We start from the raw sequence: 14623 nt of genomic DNA, 5'->3' as shown, positions 1-14623 counted from the left end.
TCATTAGTTTTACATTTCCCTAGCGACTAGCATTTGTAGCCCTTTTGACAAGAGAGTGGAAAGATTATCTGTTTTCTCATGGATCACAATTCAAACCTGTTCAGTTTAGTGGATATAATGTTGACCTATTAGATGTTAGAATAACATCCAGTACACAAGAGAGGAGGTCAAGTTGTCAGCCTTTTTTCAAGACCAGGACTACATCAGGCATTGCCAACTACAGCTCATTTCTCTATGAATTGTTGTAATAAATTAATTTGTGTGCAGAAATTAATCATTGCTTGCAGAACCAGAGGACTTTTTTGTCTTTTTATTGTTTGTCACCCTGCTTTGCTAAAAGTATTAACCACTTTGAGAGTGTGGTTCCATGGAGGTACGTTGCACTTTATTCATGTCTGAACATGTGTTTGGCTCTGAGTTATTCTGCTCATATCTGGACGCTTGCGTAAAAGTTGGTGGATGGCAATGGCAATCAGGATAAGGAACTCTGATCTTTTCACAAACCCAGAGATGTAAATGACAATTTGTAGTGTTGCTATTTTGGAACAAATCTTCAATTTTTATATCCTGCGTGTGTGTGCAAATTTTGAGCATGTTGATCTCCTGCTATATATCTCAGCCTGTGTGCCAAAGTAAAATTTTGTTTTTTTTTCTTTATTTTATAAATTATTTGCAAATGTAAGCTATGGTAGTGGTTTCAGTGTATGGTGATCTCTGTCTTTTACAGGAACAAATGTTTCAGCTGTTGGATGCCATGTTTGAAATGCATGTCAAAGTCGGTGAACATGTTATTGATCAAGGGGATGATGGTGATAACTTCTATGTTATCGAAAGGTAAAAGTTTTATAAATTCTACTTGCCATTTCAAATGCAGTTTATGTACGTTATTGAAGAATGTGTAACGTTTAACATTCTTCACTGAGGATATAATACGTGGGATTTGACTGGACAGAAAGATATATTATTCTCACCAGGATATAGACATCATTTGATAAGCATGGATCCATGTCACAAATTCCAGTGGTCTACAGTAAAACTTTTATCAAGTTCAGCATTGTTGGCCACCCTTTGCAATTTTGTCATCTCGATAGCTAATTAAACAATAGCTTGCAGAGGCTCATGAGTAACCCATTATCTTGTGCACTGAATGCTATGATCTATTTTATATTGGGACAGACTTCTGCAAGATAGAAGGCGTAAGACTCAAAGCAAATGTTTTCTGAGATAAAGAGATGATTTTTCCTTAATTTATTTATTCATTATTTATTTTTCCTTAAAGACTTTTCTTAGCGATGCGTCTAGTTCCTGTCATTCCTTGTAACATTTAAGTATAAAAATGTAAATTTGTGAATAATTTAGATGTATGATTTTAAAACTAACTGACCCAGGCTATAATTACCTTGAACAAAGATAAAACATATTCACTGGGACTCTTCAGCCTGTGTCTTTTTTATGGCTGACTCTCCTCTGGATATTGATTATCCAGAGTGTAAAGACATACATTTCAATTATGTACAGAGGAACCTCAATTATCCAAATTTTGGATTATCCAAACAAGATCACAAGGTCCCGATGTTTGGTTAAACTGTTATCGGCATTCGATTATCCGAACAAAGTACACCCTGCCTGTGTCCTTCGGATAATCACGATTCCTGTGTGATCTGTGTCTAGTTTAGTGAAGCCCCCTGCTGACTGCTTTGAGTGTGCATAATTCAAACACTGCTCTGCAACCTACTTTGGAATGCATTCCGTATCTTCCTCAAAGTTGGCATAACTTTGTAAGGTGCACTTTCCTGCCTGGGCCGAATCCAGGAAATATTCGATCAATTATCCATGGGTTTTGTATCTCAGAGAATTGACTCTTTATGAACTGGATGTAATAGCTTAACCTAAATAGCTCTTGAGACTCAAAATGTTTTAATTCCCTTAACCCCAACATATAACATTAACCGAGCATTTAATTTAGCAGAATGTGTTATTAAAAGATCCAAATGCATTGCAAAATTTCATATTAGGTTGGAGCACATAATATTTACCATTAATGTTTTTTTTGTGGGAGCAATCTAACCTTAGGCTCCTAGTGACTTACAGTTGAGTGAAATTTGGGACATGAACTTAGGCATAATTCTGATGCTGCTAATTTGTAATTCCTTTCAGGTATCTGTCATTATATAAATCCTCCTTAAAATTGGCTTATAAATCTGTCAGCATCTTAAATTTGAGAACTGAAATATTCAATTGGCTGTTAGATCACAATAAGTATCATATTATTTAGAGTATAATTTGTAATCCTAAACCAGATTAGTCATTGGTAATAAAGAAACATAGAAAACAGGAGCAAGAGTAGCCCATTCAGCCCTTCAAGCCTACTCCACCATTCAGTATGATCATGTCTGATCATCCAACTCAGTACCTACTTCCTACTTTCTCCCATATCCTTTGATTCCTTTAGCCCAAGGAACTATATCTAACTACCCCTTGAAAACATTGTCTCTTAGCTTCAACCATTTCCTGTAGTAGAGAATTCCATAGGCTCACCTCTCTGTCAGTAAAGAAATTCATCCTCATCTCAGACCGAAATGGCCTACCCTGTGTCCTTAAATTGTGACCTTGGTTCTGGACTCCTCAGTCATCAGGAACAACTTTTCTGCATTTACCCAGTCAAATGCTGTGAGAATTTTGTAGGTTTCTATGAGATCCCCTTCATTCTGCTAAACTTTTAAAATAGTACAAACTGATCCATCCTGTCGTCATATGTCAGTTCTACCATACCAGGAATCAGTCTGTTACGGCGTTGTTATACTTCCTCCATTGCTAGAACGTGCTTCTTCAGATAAAACCAAAACTGCATGCAGTACCCCATGTGTGGTCTCACCAAGGTCCTGCACAATTACAGCAAGACATTCCTGCTTCAAATCCTTTTGCTATGAAAAACAAAATACCATTTGCTGCCTTCACCTCCTGCTGCACCTACATTCTTACTCTTACAACTGGTGTATAAGGACACCCAGATCTCATTACACCTTTCCTTTTCCCAGTGTATCACCATTCAGATTATAATCTGCTTTCCTGTTTTGTTATCAAAGTGGACAACTCTCACTTATCGACATTTATTGTATCTGCCATGCATTTGCCCACTTACTCAACTTGTCCAAATCTGACTGAACAATCCCTGCATCCTCCCACCAAACTCTGTTGTCTACACACTTGGAGATATTGCACTTAGTTCCCTCTTCTAAATCATGTAACATTTATTTTAAGTAGTTGGGGTCCAAGCACTGATCGCTACAGTACTCCATTCATCACTTACTGCCTCTCCAAAAGTGATCCATTTATTCCTACCCTTTGTTTCCTGTCTACCAACCAGTTCTCTATCCATGTCAAATCCCACGTATTTTAAATGTACATGTCAATCTCTTATATAAGACCTTGTCAAAGGCCTTTTGAATGTCCAAATAATCCACATTCTCTAGTTTCCCTTGACCAACTTCACTAGTTAGAGAATTCCAGTGGCTTTGTCAAGCATGATTCCTCTGATAAATTCATGCGGATTCTGTCCAATTCTGTCACTGTTTTCCCAAGTGTTCAGCTATTAGTTTGATTATAATGGTCTCATGTATTTTTTTCCGACTGCAGATGTCAGGCTGGCAAGACCATAATTCCCTGTTTACTCTGTCTCCCCTTTTATTAATTGGTAGGGAGACATTGCTAGACTCTGATCTATAAAAATTGTTCAGAGTTGACAATCTTGAAAGATGACCACAATGCATCCAATAATTCTAGGGCTATTTCTTTCAGTACTCCCGAGATGTAGAAATTGGGCCCTGGGGATTAGTAGAGTAAAACTTTTGTTTTCGAAATTTTCTTTCCTATATCCAGAAGTGCTCTTACGCACAACTGAGTTTGTTTTCTCCACCTCTCCTCTCCCCCCCCCCCCCATCATCCATGCTTTTTTAATCCATTAATCACCACCAGTAAATCGCTAATTTTCTAATTGATTAAATTTACAAGCACAGCACATTAAGGGCGATGCAGACCATTAATGGAGAAGGAGAGGTAAGAAGGTCCTAAATCAAAATGGACATGGAAGGAGAGAGAAAGTACTCTAGTCCCTACAGTCCCTGTCTGTAAAGGCATCGAGAGTATTGGTGGACATGGTGTGCTCCCTCACCAAGGACAGGCAGGCATGAACTCAGCCATAGAACAGGGGCAGATAGTAGGCTGGTTTGACCCCCTCCATAGCCTTCGGCCTGGACCTTTAAGATTTTATATTTTTTTAATGAACCTGTTCAGAAGCATTACGATATGTTTCTGGTTCAGGTGGGACTTGAACCCAAGCCTTTTGGCTCAGTGGTCAGGACACTAACAGTGCAGCACAAGAACCCTGCCTTTAATAGAACATAGAACATAGAACATAGAAGAATACAGCGCAGTACAGGCCCTTGGGCCCTCGATGTTGCGCCGATCCAAGCCCACCTAAACTACACTAACCCACTATCCTCCATATACCTATCCAATGCCCTCTTAAATGCCCATAAAGAGGGAGAGTCCACCACTGTCACTGGCAGGGCATTCCATGAACTAACGACTCGCTGAGTGAAGAACCTACCCCTAACATCAGTCCTATATCTACCCCCCCTTAATTTAAAGCTATGCCCCCTTGTAATACCCGACTCAATACGCGGGAAAAGGTTCATACTGTCGACCCTATCTAACCCCCTAATCATCTTGTACACCTCAATCAAGTCACCCCTAAACCTTCTTTTCTCCAGAGAAAACAGCCCCAAGTGCCTCAGTCTTTCCTCATACGATTTTCCTTCCATACCAGGCAACATCCTGGTAAACCTCCTCTGCACCCGTTCCAATGCCTCCACATCCTTCCTATAGTATGGCGACCAAAACTGTACACAATATTCCAGATGCGGCCGTACCAGAGTCTTATACAACTGCATCATGACCTCAGGACTCCGGAACTCAATTCCTCTACCAATAAAAGCCAGTACGCCATATGCCTTCCTCACCGCACTATTTACCTGGGTGGCAACTTTCAGAGATCTGTGTACATGGACACCAAGATCCCTCTGCTCATCCACACTACCAAGTATCCGACCATTAGCCCAGTACTCCATCTTTTTATTATTCTTCCCAAAGTGAATCACCTCGCACTTAGCTACATTGAATTCCATCTGCCACCTTTCTGCCCAGCTCTGCAGCTTCTCTATATCCTGCTGTAACCTGCCACATGCTTCCTCACTGTCAACAACTCCTCCGACTTTCGTATCATCCGCAAACTTGCTCACCCAACCTTCTAACCCCTCTTCCAGGTCATTTATAAAAATGACAAACAGCAATGGTCCCAAAACAGATCCTTGCGGAACACCGCTAGTGACGGCACTCCATGAAGAAACTTTGCCATCAACTACTACCCTCTGTCTTCTTCCATCCAGCCAATTCCTAATCCAAACCTCCAACTCACCCTCAATGCCATATCTCCGTATTTTCTGCAGTAGCCTACCATGGGGAACCTTATCAAACGCCTTACTAAAATCCATATATACCACATCTACCGCTTTCCCCTCATCAACCTCCTTCGTCACCTTTTCAAAGAATTCAATAAGGTTTGTGAGGCACGACCTGCCCTTCACAAAACCATGCTGACTATCCTTGATCACATTATTCCTATCCAGATGTGCATAAATCCTATCCCTTACAATTCTCTCTAAGACTTTGCCCACAACAGAAGTGAGACTCACCGGCCTATAGTTACTAGGGCTATCCCTACTCCCCTTTTTGAACAAGGGAACCACATTTGCTATCCTCCAGTCTTCTGGGACTACTCCTGTAGACAAAGAGGACACAAAAATCAAGGCCAATGGCTCTGCAATCTCCTCCCTTGCTTCCCAGAGAATCCTAGGATAAATGCCATCAGGCCCAGGGGACTTATCTATTTTCACCTTTTCCAGGATTTCCAACACCTCTTCTCTACATACCTCAAAGCCATCCATTCTACTTATTTGTGCCTCAGTATTCTCATCGACAACAATGCCCTGTTCCTGAGTGAATACTGAAGAAAAGTATTCATTCAGTGTCTCCCCAATCTCTTCCGCCTCCACACGCAACTTCCCCCTACTATCCTTGACTGGACCTATTCCTACCCTAGTCATTCTTTTATTCCTAACATACCTATAGAAAGCCTTAGGGTTTTCCCTAATCCTATCTACTAAGGACCTTTCATGTCCCCTCCTTGCTGCTTTTAGCTCTCTCTTCAGGTCCTTCCTGGCTACCCTATAACTCTCAATCGCCCCAATTGAACCTTCACGTCTCATCTTGAGATAGACCGCCCTCTTCCATTTAACAAGGGATTCCAATTCCTTATTAAACCACGGCTCCCTCGCACGACCCTTTCCTTCCTGCCTGACAGGTACATAATTATCAAGGACACTCAATAGTTGCCCCTTGAACAAGTTCCACATATCATTTACACTCTTGCCTTGGAGTCTACTTTTCCAAGCCACACATCCTAAGTCATGCCTCACCGCATCATAATTTCCCTTACCCCAGCTATAATTCTTGCCCTTTAAGATTTTAGTTTTTATAATTTAACTAGAATTGCTCGTATATACAACTGACTTTTCTCCCATCATCAAATCACATGCGATTTTCTTTTCACCTGTCCATCACTATCAGTAAATTGTCTATGTTTTTCAACTGATGAATTTACATGAAAAGTCCATTCAGGCCATTGCAGACCATCAAAGGTGAGGGAGAGTTAGGGAAGGGATTTTTTAAAGACTTCAGATATTTTCTAATCAGCCTGTTCAGAAATATTATTACTCACCTCTGCAGCAGGTGGGACTTGAGTCCAGGCCTCCTGATCCAGTGATAAGGATACTACGACTGCATTATAAGACCCCTCCCTTTTAAGGTTTTTTTTTTCTCATTTGTATCCAGAAGTGCTCCCCTTTTAAGATTTTACAATCAGTTTGTATATTCTCAGCAAGCCTACTCTTGTAGTCTGTTTTCCTTTGTCTTATCTGTGATCAGTGACTCTGAGATTTATGGGTTGGAGAATGCTGCCATTAATTCTCGGCACTTGACTGGGTTCAGGGGTCTAATCAGTCATAGCGGATCAGCCATTATTGAGTGTTAACGAGAAGAAGCCAATATGTTAAACAAGATTGTAGCTTATTGCAGGGTAGCAATTATGCACAAATTACGTTATTTTGTTAAACGTCATCACAGGTCTCCTTATAATGTTAGTAATATAGGTCTATACTCAATGAGAACTTAAGGTGTTCTCCCATAATCCTACCCAGGACTAGATGACATTATCAGACTGGGTGCATTATGTAGTAACCCTTCGGAGAAACATAACATTATACAACAATGACACTGCTTAAATGACACTGTAATTATCTAATGGACATTGAATCGATAATTCATGTCAAACATGACATGGGTATTTTTATTTTAAATTTGCTTCTCTTTCCTGGTCTGGACTCTGCACTTGCATTCACCAGATCCCATGGGAGGCAACTCTTGTGGGGTTTCTCTGCCTCTGCTGTCCAATTAAGCATGGCTGCTGGGGCTTTGAGACTGCCTGTCCAATCAGAGGGCCTGAAGTTTTAGAAGGGCAGCTGTTTCACCAGGATAACTGGGGGCTACTGCTGCAAGTTGAGAAATAGTGCATGCAGTGCCATTTTGAGACAACCTCGGAAGAGCTTGGAATGTTTTTTGCCAAAAAGAGTTCTGCCATAACTGCCAGCTGATTGGATGCATTCCCCAGAAGTGCAAGGCCAATTGTAATACTGAACTATTCTTTGTTGCAGATATCTGATTTAAAACAGGTTCATTTGCTTTTGAAATGTGAGGAAGCTTTTCTTTTAATGCAGATCAATGTTGACATTTCACAGGGGAACATACAATATATTTGTCAATGTGGATGGATCGCAAAGATGTGTGGGTGCCTATGATAATCATGGTAGCTTTGGTGAGCTGGCATTGATGTATAATACTCCCAGAGCAGCTACAATTGTTGCTACCTCTGATGGAGCACTGTGGGGTCTGGTAAGTGTTCTCCAACTTTTGAATTTTATAAATACAGGTAATTCTCCTATACGCCGTAGTTGCGTTCCAGTGAAACTTCACTTAATTGAAAATTGCTTAATAAAAGTAATGGGGCCTATGGGAAAAGTGACCGTTAGGCGCAGACCAGCAAATAAATCACTCACGATTGCTCAAAACCAAATGTCTAACACAAAATATAGCACAACCTGAATGAAGGTTGAAATTATACTTATTGACAAAACAGAAGTAGATTTAACACAGTGTATTTAAAAATGTAAGAAAGCTACTCTCTGTACAGTATCTGTCTCAGAAAACTGCTCTGTCAGCAGCTGGCATCAGCACATGCGCAGAATGGCACAAAGACTGGTGCTGACATCGCGCATGCACAGAATGACGCAAAAACTTCAGCGTGAACATCGGTGCATGTGCAGAACAGCACAAAGACTGGCACCAACGTCACACATGTGCGTAATTAGATACGTTAGATTCCCTACAGTGTGGAAACAGGCCATTTGGCCCAACAAATCTCGCCAACCCTCTAAAGAGTAACCCACCCAGACCCATTTCACTTTGACTAATGTACCTAACACTATAGGCAATTTAGCATGGCAAATTCACCTGACCTGCACATCTTTGGACTGAGATGAAATCGTAGCACCCGGAGGAATCCCATGCAGACACGGGGAGAATGTACAAACTCCACACAGAGTTGCCCAAGGCTGGAATCGAACCCGGGTCCCTGGCAATGTGAGGCAGCAGTGCTAACGACTGAACCACTGTGCTGCCCATGACGTGGACGCCAGTGCATGCGCAGAATGGCATGGACATTAGCACGTGCGCAGAACCAAGTGTGCAAATTAAACCCCACTGGAATCATGCTATTGCCAAGATGTAAGCGTTTGCGAAAATACCATTCCCTAATTCTTCAGCTAATTCTTACAGCCAAATCATGCTGCTGAAACACACGTTATCCTAGAACTACCTATAAATGCATTTTGTGTTATCCAGTCAGTGACGTTCAAATTAGAAACTAATACATGACATGTTGAAAAACTGAAAATCTTTTAACAGTCATCTATCTGGAAACGCTTACTCACTAAATTGAAACCAGCCCATTAAAATCGAATAAATATTTAAAGATTCTGCTCTAATATTGTCAGATTACTCTACTGGTCCTAAAATGCTCAATGCATGGTACAACACTGTTCTGTATTTTTGACATATTGTACACTGAAAATTCTGGTTTAATGGCAACTTAGTATGTTGGGACAGTACAGATGTAGTAGTAGCATGTTGGGTTTTTTTTTGCTCTGCTACACCCACCCACCCCCTGACTGTAGGAAACTGTGGTAAGTCACCTTGGTACACCTTCTCCTGGACCCACTTAAGTATTCAACCTGATGATGCTTCAGCAATGTTTGGTAGGGGGACCAGATCTTTTAGCTAATGCCAGTGACAGAATGACAACATGTTCAAGTCAAGATAGTGTATGACTTGGAAGTGGCTAGCAAGTCAAATATGAAAACAAAATGATTGAGAACTATTACTCAAGATACATTACTGTTAAATGACTTCAAATAAATTTAGCTTGTCCACTGGAGAGAATCTGAGGAAAGATAGTAAAAGATGTAGCCAAGTAATGAAAACAGAACAGAGAAATTAGGGACTAGAAAGGATAATGACCATAGTTACATACACTTGGACTAATGCTGCCTTTGTGTCATGCAAGGATGGCAAGTTACAGTGGTAGAAAGCTAGAATTTTGAGAAAACTAGTGCCATGGCAATGAGATACGTGTTTGGTCCTGTTTTCAATATCAAAACCATGGACTTTTTTCACCTGGAGGAAGCTTCGGAGTAGACTATGATGTGCACCATCTTGTGGCTAACTTTAGCATTGCTAAAAATCACACAACACCAGGTTATTGTCCAACAGGTTTATTTGGAAACACTAGCTTTTGCAGGGCTGCTCCTTCATCAGGTAGCTGTGGAAGAGGATCATAAGACATAAGATTTATAGACAAATTCTTGAGATAACTTCAGGTTTTATTTTTTAAAAAGTTACATCTCCGCTCAGACAATGCATTAAAGGTGTGGGGTAAGAGTCTGCCTATATCCCAACCTTGAGTCAGACTGGTTGTATTTCCAAAGTAACTTTTATAATATTTTATAAATTCCTCTGTCGAGAATGTGACTTCAAAGAAGTTCTAAGATTTGCATATTAGGGAACTGAAACCTGCAACCCATTCTAAAAGATGAAATATTTCAATATGTCATTTCAGCTGCTTGACACTGTAATCTTTTGCTATAAATTTGGTGTCTTATCCTCTTCCACAGCTATCTGGTGAAGGAGCAGCGCTCTGAAAGCTAGCACTTCCAAATAAACCTGTTGGACTATAACTTGGTGTTGTGATTTTTAACTTTGCCCACCCCAGTTCAACATCGGCACCTCCATGTCATGTTTAGCGTTGCTGACATAGAGTCATAGAGTTGTACAGCACAGAAACAGACCCTTTGGTCCAATTCATCCAGACATCCTAAATAAATCTCATCCCATTTGTCAGCATTTGGCCCATATACCTCTAAGCCCATACTATTCATATACCCATCCAGATGCCTTTTAGATGATGAAATTGTCCCAGGCAGCCCTCTCCCTCTCCCTCTCCCCCTCTCCCTCTCCCCCTCTCCCTCTCCCCCTCTCCCTCTCCCTCTCCCCCTCTCCCTCTCCCCCTCTCCCTCTCCCCCTCTCCCTCTCCCCCTCTCCCTCTCCCCCTCTCTCTCCCCCTCTCCCCCTCTCCCCCTCTCCCCCTCTCCCCCTCTCCCCCTCTCCCCCTCTCCCCCTCTCCCCCTCTCCCCCTCTCCCCCTCTCCCCCTCTCCCCCTCTCCCCCTCTCCCCCTCTCCCCCTCTCCCTCCCTCTCTCCCTCTCTCCCTCTCCCTCCCTCTCTCCCTCTCTCCCTCTCTCCCTCTCTCCCTCTCTCCCTCTCCCCCTCTCCCCCTCTCCCTCTCCCTCTCCCTCTCCCTCTCCCTCTCCCTCTCTCTCTCTGTGGAAAAGTTTCACGTTAGGTCCCTTTCTCCTGTCACCTTAAACCTATACCCTCTAGTTCTTGACTCCCGACCCCAGGGAAAAGACTTCGTCTATTTACCCTATCCGTACCCCTCATGATTTTATAAACCTCTATAAGGTCACCCCTCAGCCTCTGACGCTCCAGGGAAAAAGACTGCAGTCTATTCAGCCTCTCCCTATAGTTCAAATTCTCCAACCCTGGCAACATCCTTGTAGATCTTTTTTGAACCCTTTCAAGTTTCACAACATCCTTCTTCTAGCAGGGAGACAGAATTGCGTGCAGTGTTCCAAAATTGGAGAGCTGCAACATGACTTCCCAACTCCTGTACTCCGTTCAATAACCAATAAAGGCAAGCATACCATACACTGCCTTCATTATCCTATCTATCTGCGACTCTGCTTTCAAGGAACTATGAGCTTGCACTCTGTTATGGACGAGGCCAGACCACTCAAAATGTTCTTAAGCAGGCAGCCCTAGACCTAACTTTACAATTTGTTTCAGTAAGTGCACACTGAAAATTACTGGAGTAAGATAGCTAGGTTGACTACTAGATTTTAAAACAGACAAAAAATTGCTCACAGAATTACACAATGAAACAGAAAGAACAGAATAAGGAAGCCCCACAGAACTCAACCTATCCAGTGAGACTTAATTATGCTGTTCCGAATACACACAACAGTCCCAATAAGCAAACTCCCTTTAAAACACAGTATAAATGGAACACATGCTTACAGGTTGAAATTGAAGGGCAGAAAAGAGAGAGACTTTCCACAAAGCTCCCTGTTGAATACTGTTCAATACTGAACTAAAACCGCTCAGCTCAGGTCATTTCTGAAACTTTGGCCTGTAGTCTCATCTGCTTACATCTAAACAAAAGGTCTCTCAAAATCCTTTTCATCTTTGTACCAAACCAGACTGATGGGAGTCCGGCCTGGTTTATTGCCCCTCTGAAAATAATCAAGAACAGAGTCTCCTTGAGCCAAGGAACAGCTTTTAAAAACAAAAAGGACTAGCTTTGCGACAACTTCAAGGTCTCTTTGTTCAAATATTCCCCAGGACCTTACCATTGAGGCCTGCCCTAATTTTTCCTTTTCAAAATGCAGCTTGTTTGGGAAGACCAAGGAAAGGTCGCAAAATCATTAGGGGAAAAAGAATTTTACTTAATTTTTGCATTTCTGACTCTGTTAGCGCATTGTACTCACCTATGTATTTGTTGGTTAAATTTGATTAGAACATTCAAGAAAGAAGAGTTTGCACATTAATGAAAATGAAAATAATTCTGCTATTTCAGTTGGTTGCATAAATTTTTAACGAGATACAATTTTTCTAGGACAGGACAACTTTTCGTAGAATTATTGTCAAAAACAATGCCAGAAAGAGGAAATTGTATGAAGAATTTGTCAAGTCACTGCCACTTCTAAAATCATTAGAAGTAAGTATTTTTTTTTCATTGAATCAGTCTCGGTAAATGTACCAATGAATTATGACAAAAACGGAAAGTGCTAGAGAAGCTCAATGGGCCTGGCAGCATCTGAAGAGAGAAAAATAGAGTTAACATTTTGAGCCTGGTGACCTTCCATCAGAAGTGAAAGCAGTTGGGAGAGGATAGTATTTATGTTGATGATGGGGGTGAGGTTGTGGCTGAGAGAGAGTGATTCAGGAGAGAACAAAGGAGTGAGTTGTATAGATTGAGACAGCACTCGGACAGAGAGGAATAAATGGAAGCAGACTGAGGAATTACTGATAGTAAGTAAGCTGGGAAAGAAGTAAATTCTGGCTGATAATGGGAAGTGAGAGTTGTTGAAAATGTGTTGGCTGTGCTGGGAATAGAACAGGGCCTGGGATATGGGGTGGGTAGCAAACATGGAGGTAGCTTTCAAGCTCAGTGTTGACTCCTGAGGGCTGTCAGGTATCTTGGCAGAAGATGACGTGGTATTTCTCGGTCTTGCTTTGAGCTTGAGGACAAGTGTTGGATGGGAATATGGTGGTGAGTTAAAGTGGCAGGCAACTGAAAACTCAGTTATTTTTACAGAGAACAGAACTGTTCGGCACTGCAATCACCGACTCTGCATTTCATCTTCGCAATGTACATTGTAAGCAGCAAATCCAGTAGGTTAGACTGCATGAAGTGCAGGTAAATTGCTACTTAACTTGGAAGGTTTGTCTGGGGCCTTGGATGGTAAGGACGAGGTAAACGGGCAAGTGTTGCACCTTCTGTGAAGGCCAAGGGGATATGAGGAGCTGTTGGGAGTGGGGGAGGAGTTGGCAAGGCTGTGTTGGCGGGAAGAATCCCTGCAGAGTGGGACTGACAAGGGAGGGGCGAGAAGGGGAATATCTGTCTGGAGATGGTGGAAAGGATCTTTTGTATGTAGAGGTTCGTGGAGTGGAAAATAAGGATAAGGGGCACCCTGTTGTTGTGGGAGGAAAAGGAAGGGAAGGGGTGAGGGGTGAAGTACAGGAAATGGGTTGGATATGACTGACAGCCCTGTTAGTCAAAAGTGAGGACTGCAGATGCTGGAAGCCAGAGTTTAGATCAGAGTGGTGCTGGAAAAACACAGCAGGTCAGGCAGCATCTGAGGAGCAGGAAAATCAACGTTTCGGGCAAAAGCCCTTCATCTGACAGCCCTGTTAGCCACAGTTGACTCCTACAGTTACCTTGAATATAAATCTTCAAGTTTTCCTTTCTAGGGATATGCTGGCCACTGATGTCCATGACTCCATGACATCCATGGACTCACAATTCATTTAACCACATATCTTCCCAGCCCTGCCCCCATCATCAGCATAATTCCCACCATTTTCCAGCTATTTTCAGTTCTAAAGAAGGCTCACCAGACTTTGAGTGCTCGCTTTGTTCTTCTCTCCACAGATGTTGCACATTTGCTGAGTTTCTCCAGCACATCTGTTTTTGTTTCAAATCTCCGGTACTGTAGTTCTTTGCTTAGTTATATCAGTCAATTGTCTTTTGGATAACGTATTGAAACTAAAATTTTGTCCTTTTGAACTTAAAATTGTGTTTTTTAAAAATATATATATAATTCATGTAAATTGATATGGCTGAGAAATTTGAGTTTCCCAGAACTCAGCTTTGTTTCAGATTATGCATTTCTTGATATAAATACTGAGAATGGATTTATGGAATTAATATTTATTATCTGCAAATTTCTTTCAGAAACCTATTGAGCAAATGGACTTGTGGTCAAAACTAATCCATGACTAAAAATGGATAATAGTGGAAATACTCAGCATGTTCTGGCAGCCTGTGCAGAGAAAAAAGTAGAGTTAATATTTCAGGTCTACGACCTTTCATCAGAACCAAGAAAGAGTCACAGGCCTGAAGTATTTACTCTGTTTCTGTCCACGGATGCTGCCAAAACCTGGTAGTTCCAACACTTTTTTTCTCTTTTTTTTTGTTTCAGATTTCCAGCATCTGCAGTATTCTACATTTCAAACTTGTTCATACTTGTGTGAAACTTTGCAACCAATAACCA

The 14623-nt window shown here is 41.5% G+C and overlaps 1 protein-coding gene across 4 annotated transcripts in view; it reads left to right on the top strand.

Moving 5' to 3' along the window:
• The window catches only part of prkar2b (protein kinase, cAMP-dependent, regulatory, type II, beta), a 123951-nt gene that overhangs the window by 77444 nt on the left and 31884 nt on the right, over positions 1 to 14623 (top strand). For all 4 annotated transcript variants that reach the window (XM_043713670.2, XM_043713668.2, XM_087999550.1 and 1 more), the window contains 3 exons: positions 728 to 834; positions 7914 to 8067; positions 12463 to 12564. In XM_043713670.2, coding sequence (XP_043569605.2) covers positions 728 to 834; positions 7914 to 8067; positions 12463 to 12564 — 363 coding nt within the window. The remainder of the gene's footprint in view (positions 1 to 727; positions 835 to 7913; positions 8068 to 12462; positions 12565 to 14623) is intronic.

This window comes from Chiloscyllium plagiosum, unplaced genomic scaffold, assembly GCF_037043375.1.
Source record: "Chiloscyllium plagiosum isolate Xiang-an unplaced genomic scaffold, Cpla_swu_hap1 HiC_scaffold_23, whole genome shotgun sequence".
Lineage (NCBI taxonomy): Eukaryota > Metazoa > Chordata > Chondrichthyes > Orectolobiformes > Hemiscylliidae > Chiloscyllium > Chiloscyllium plagiosum.
This window is presented reverse-complemented; position numbering and strand designations above follow the sequence as displayed.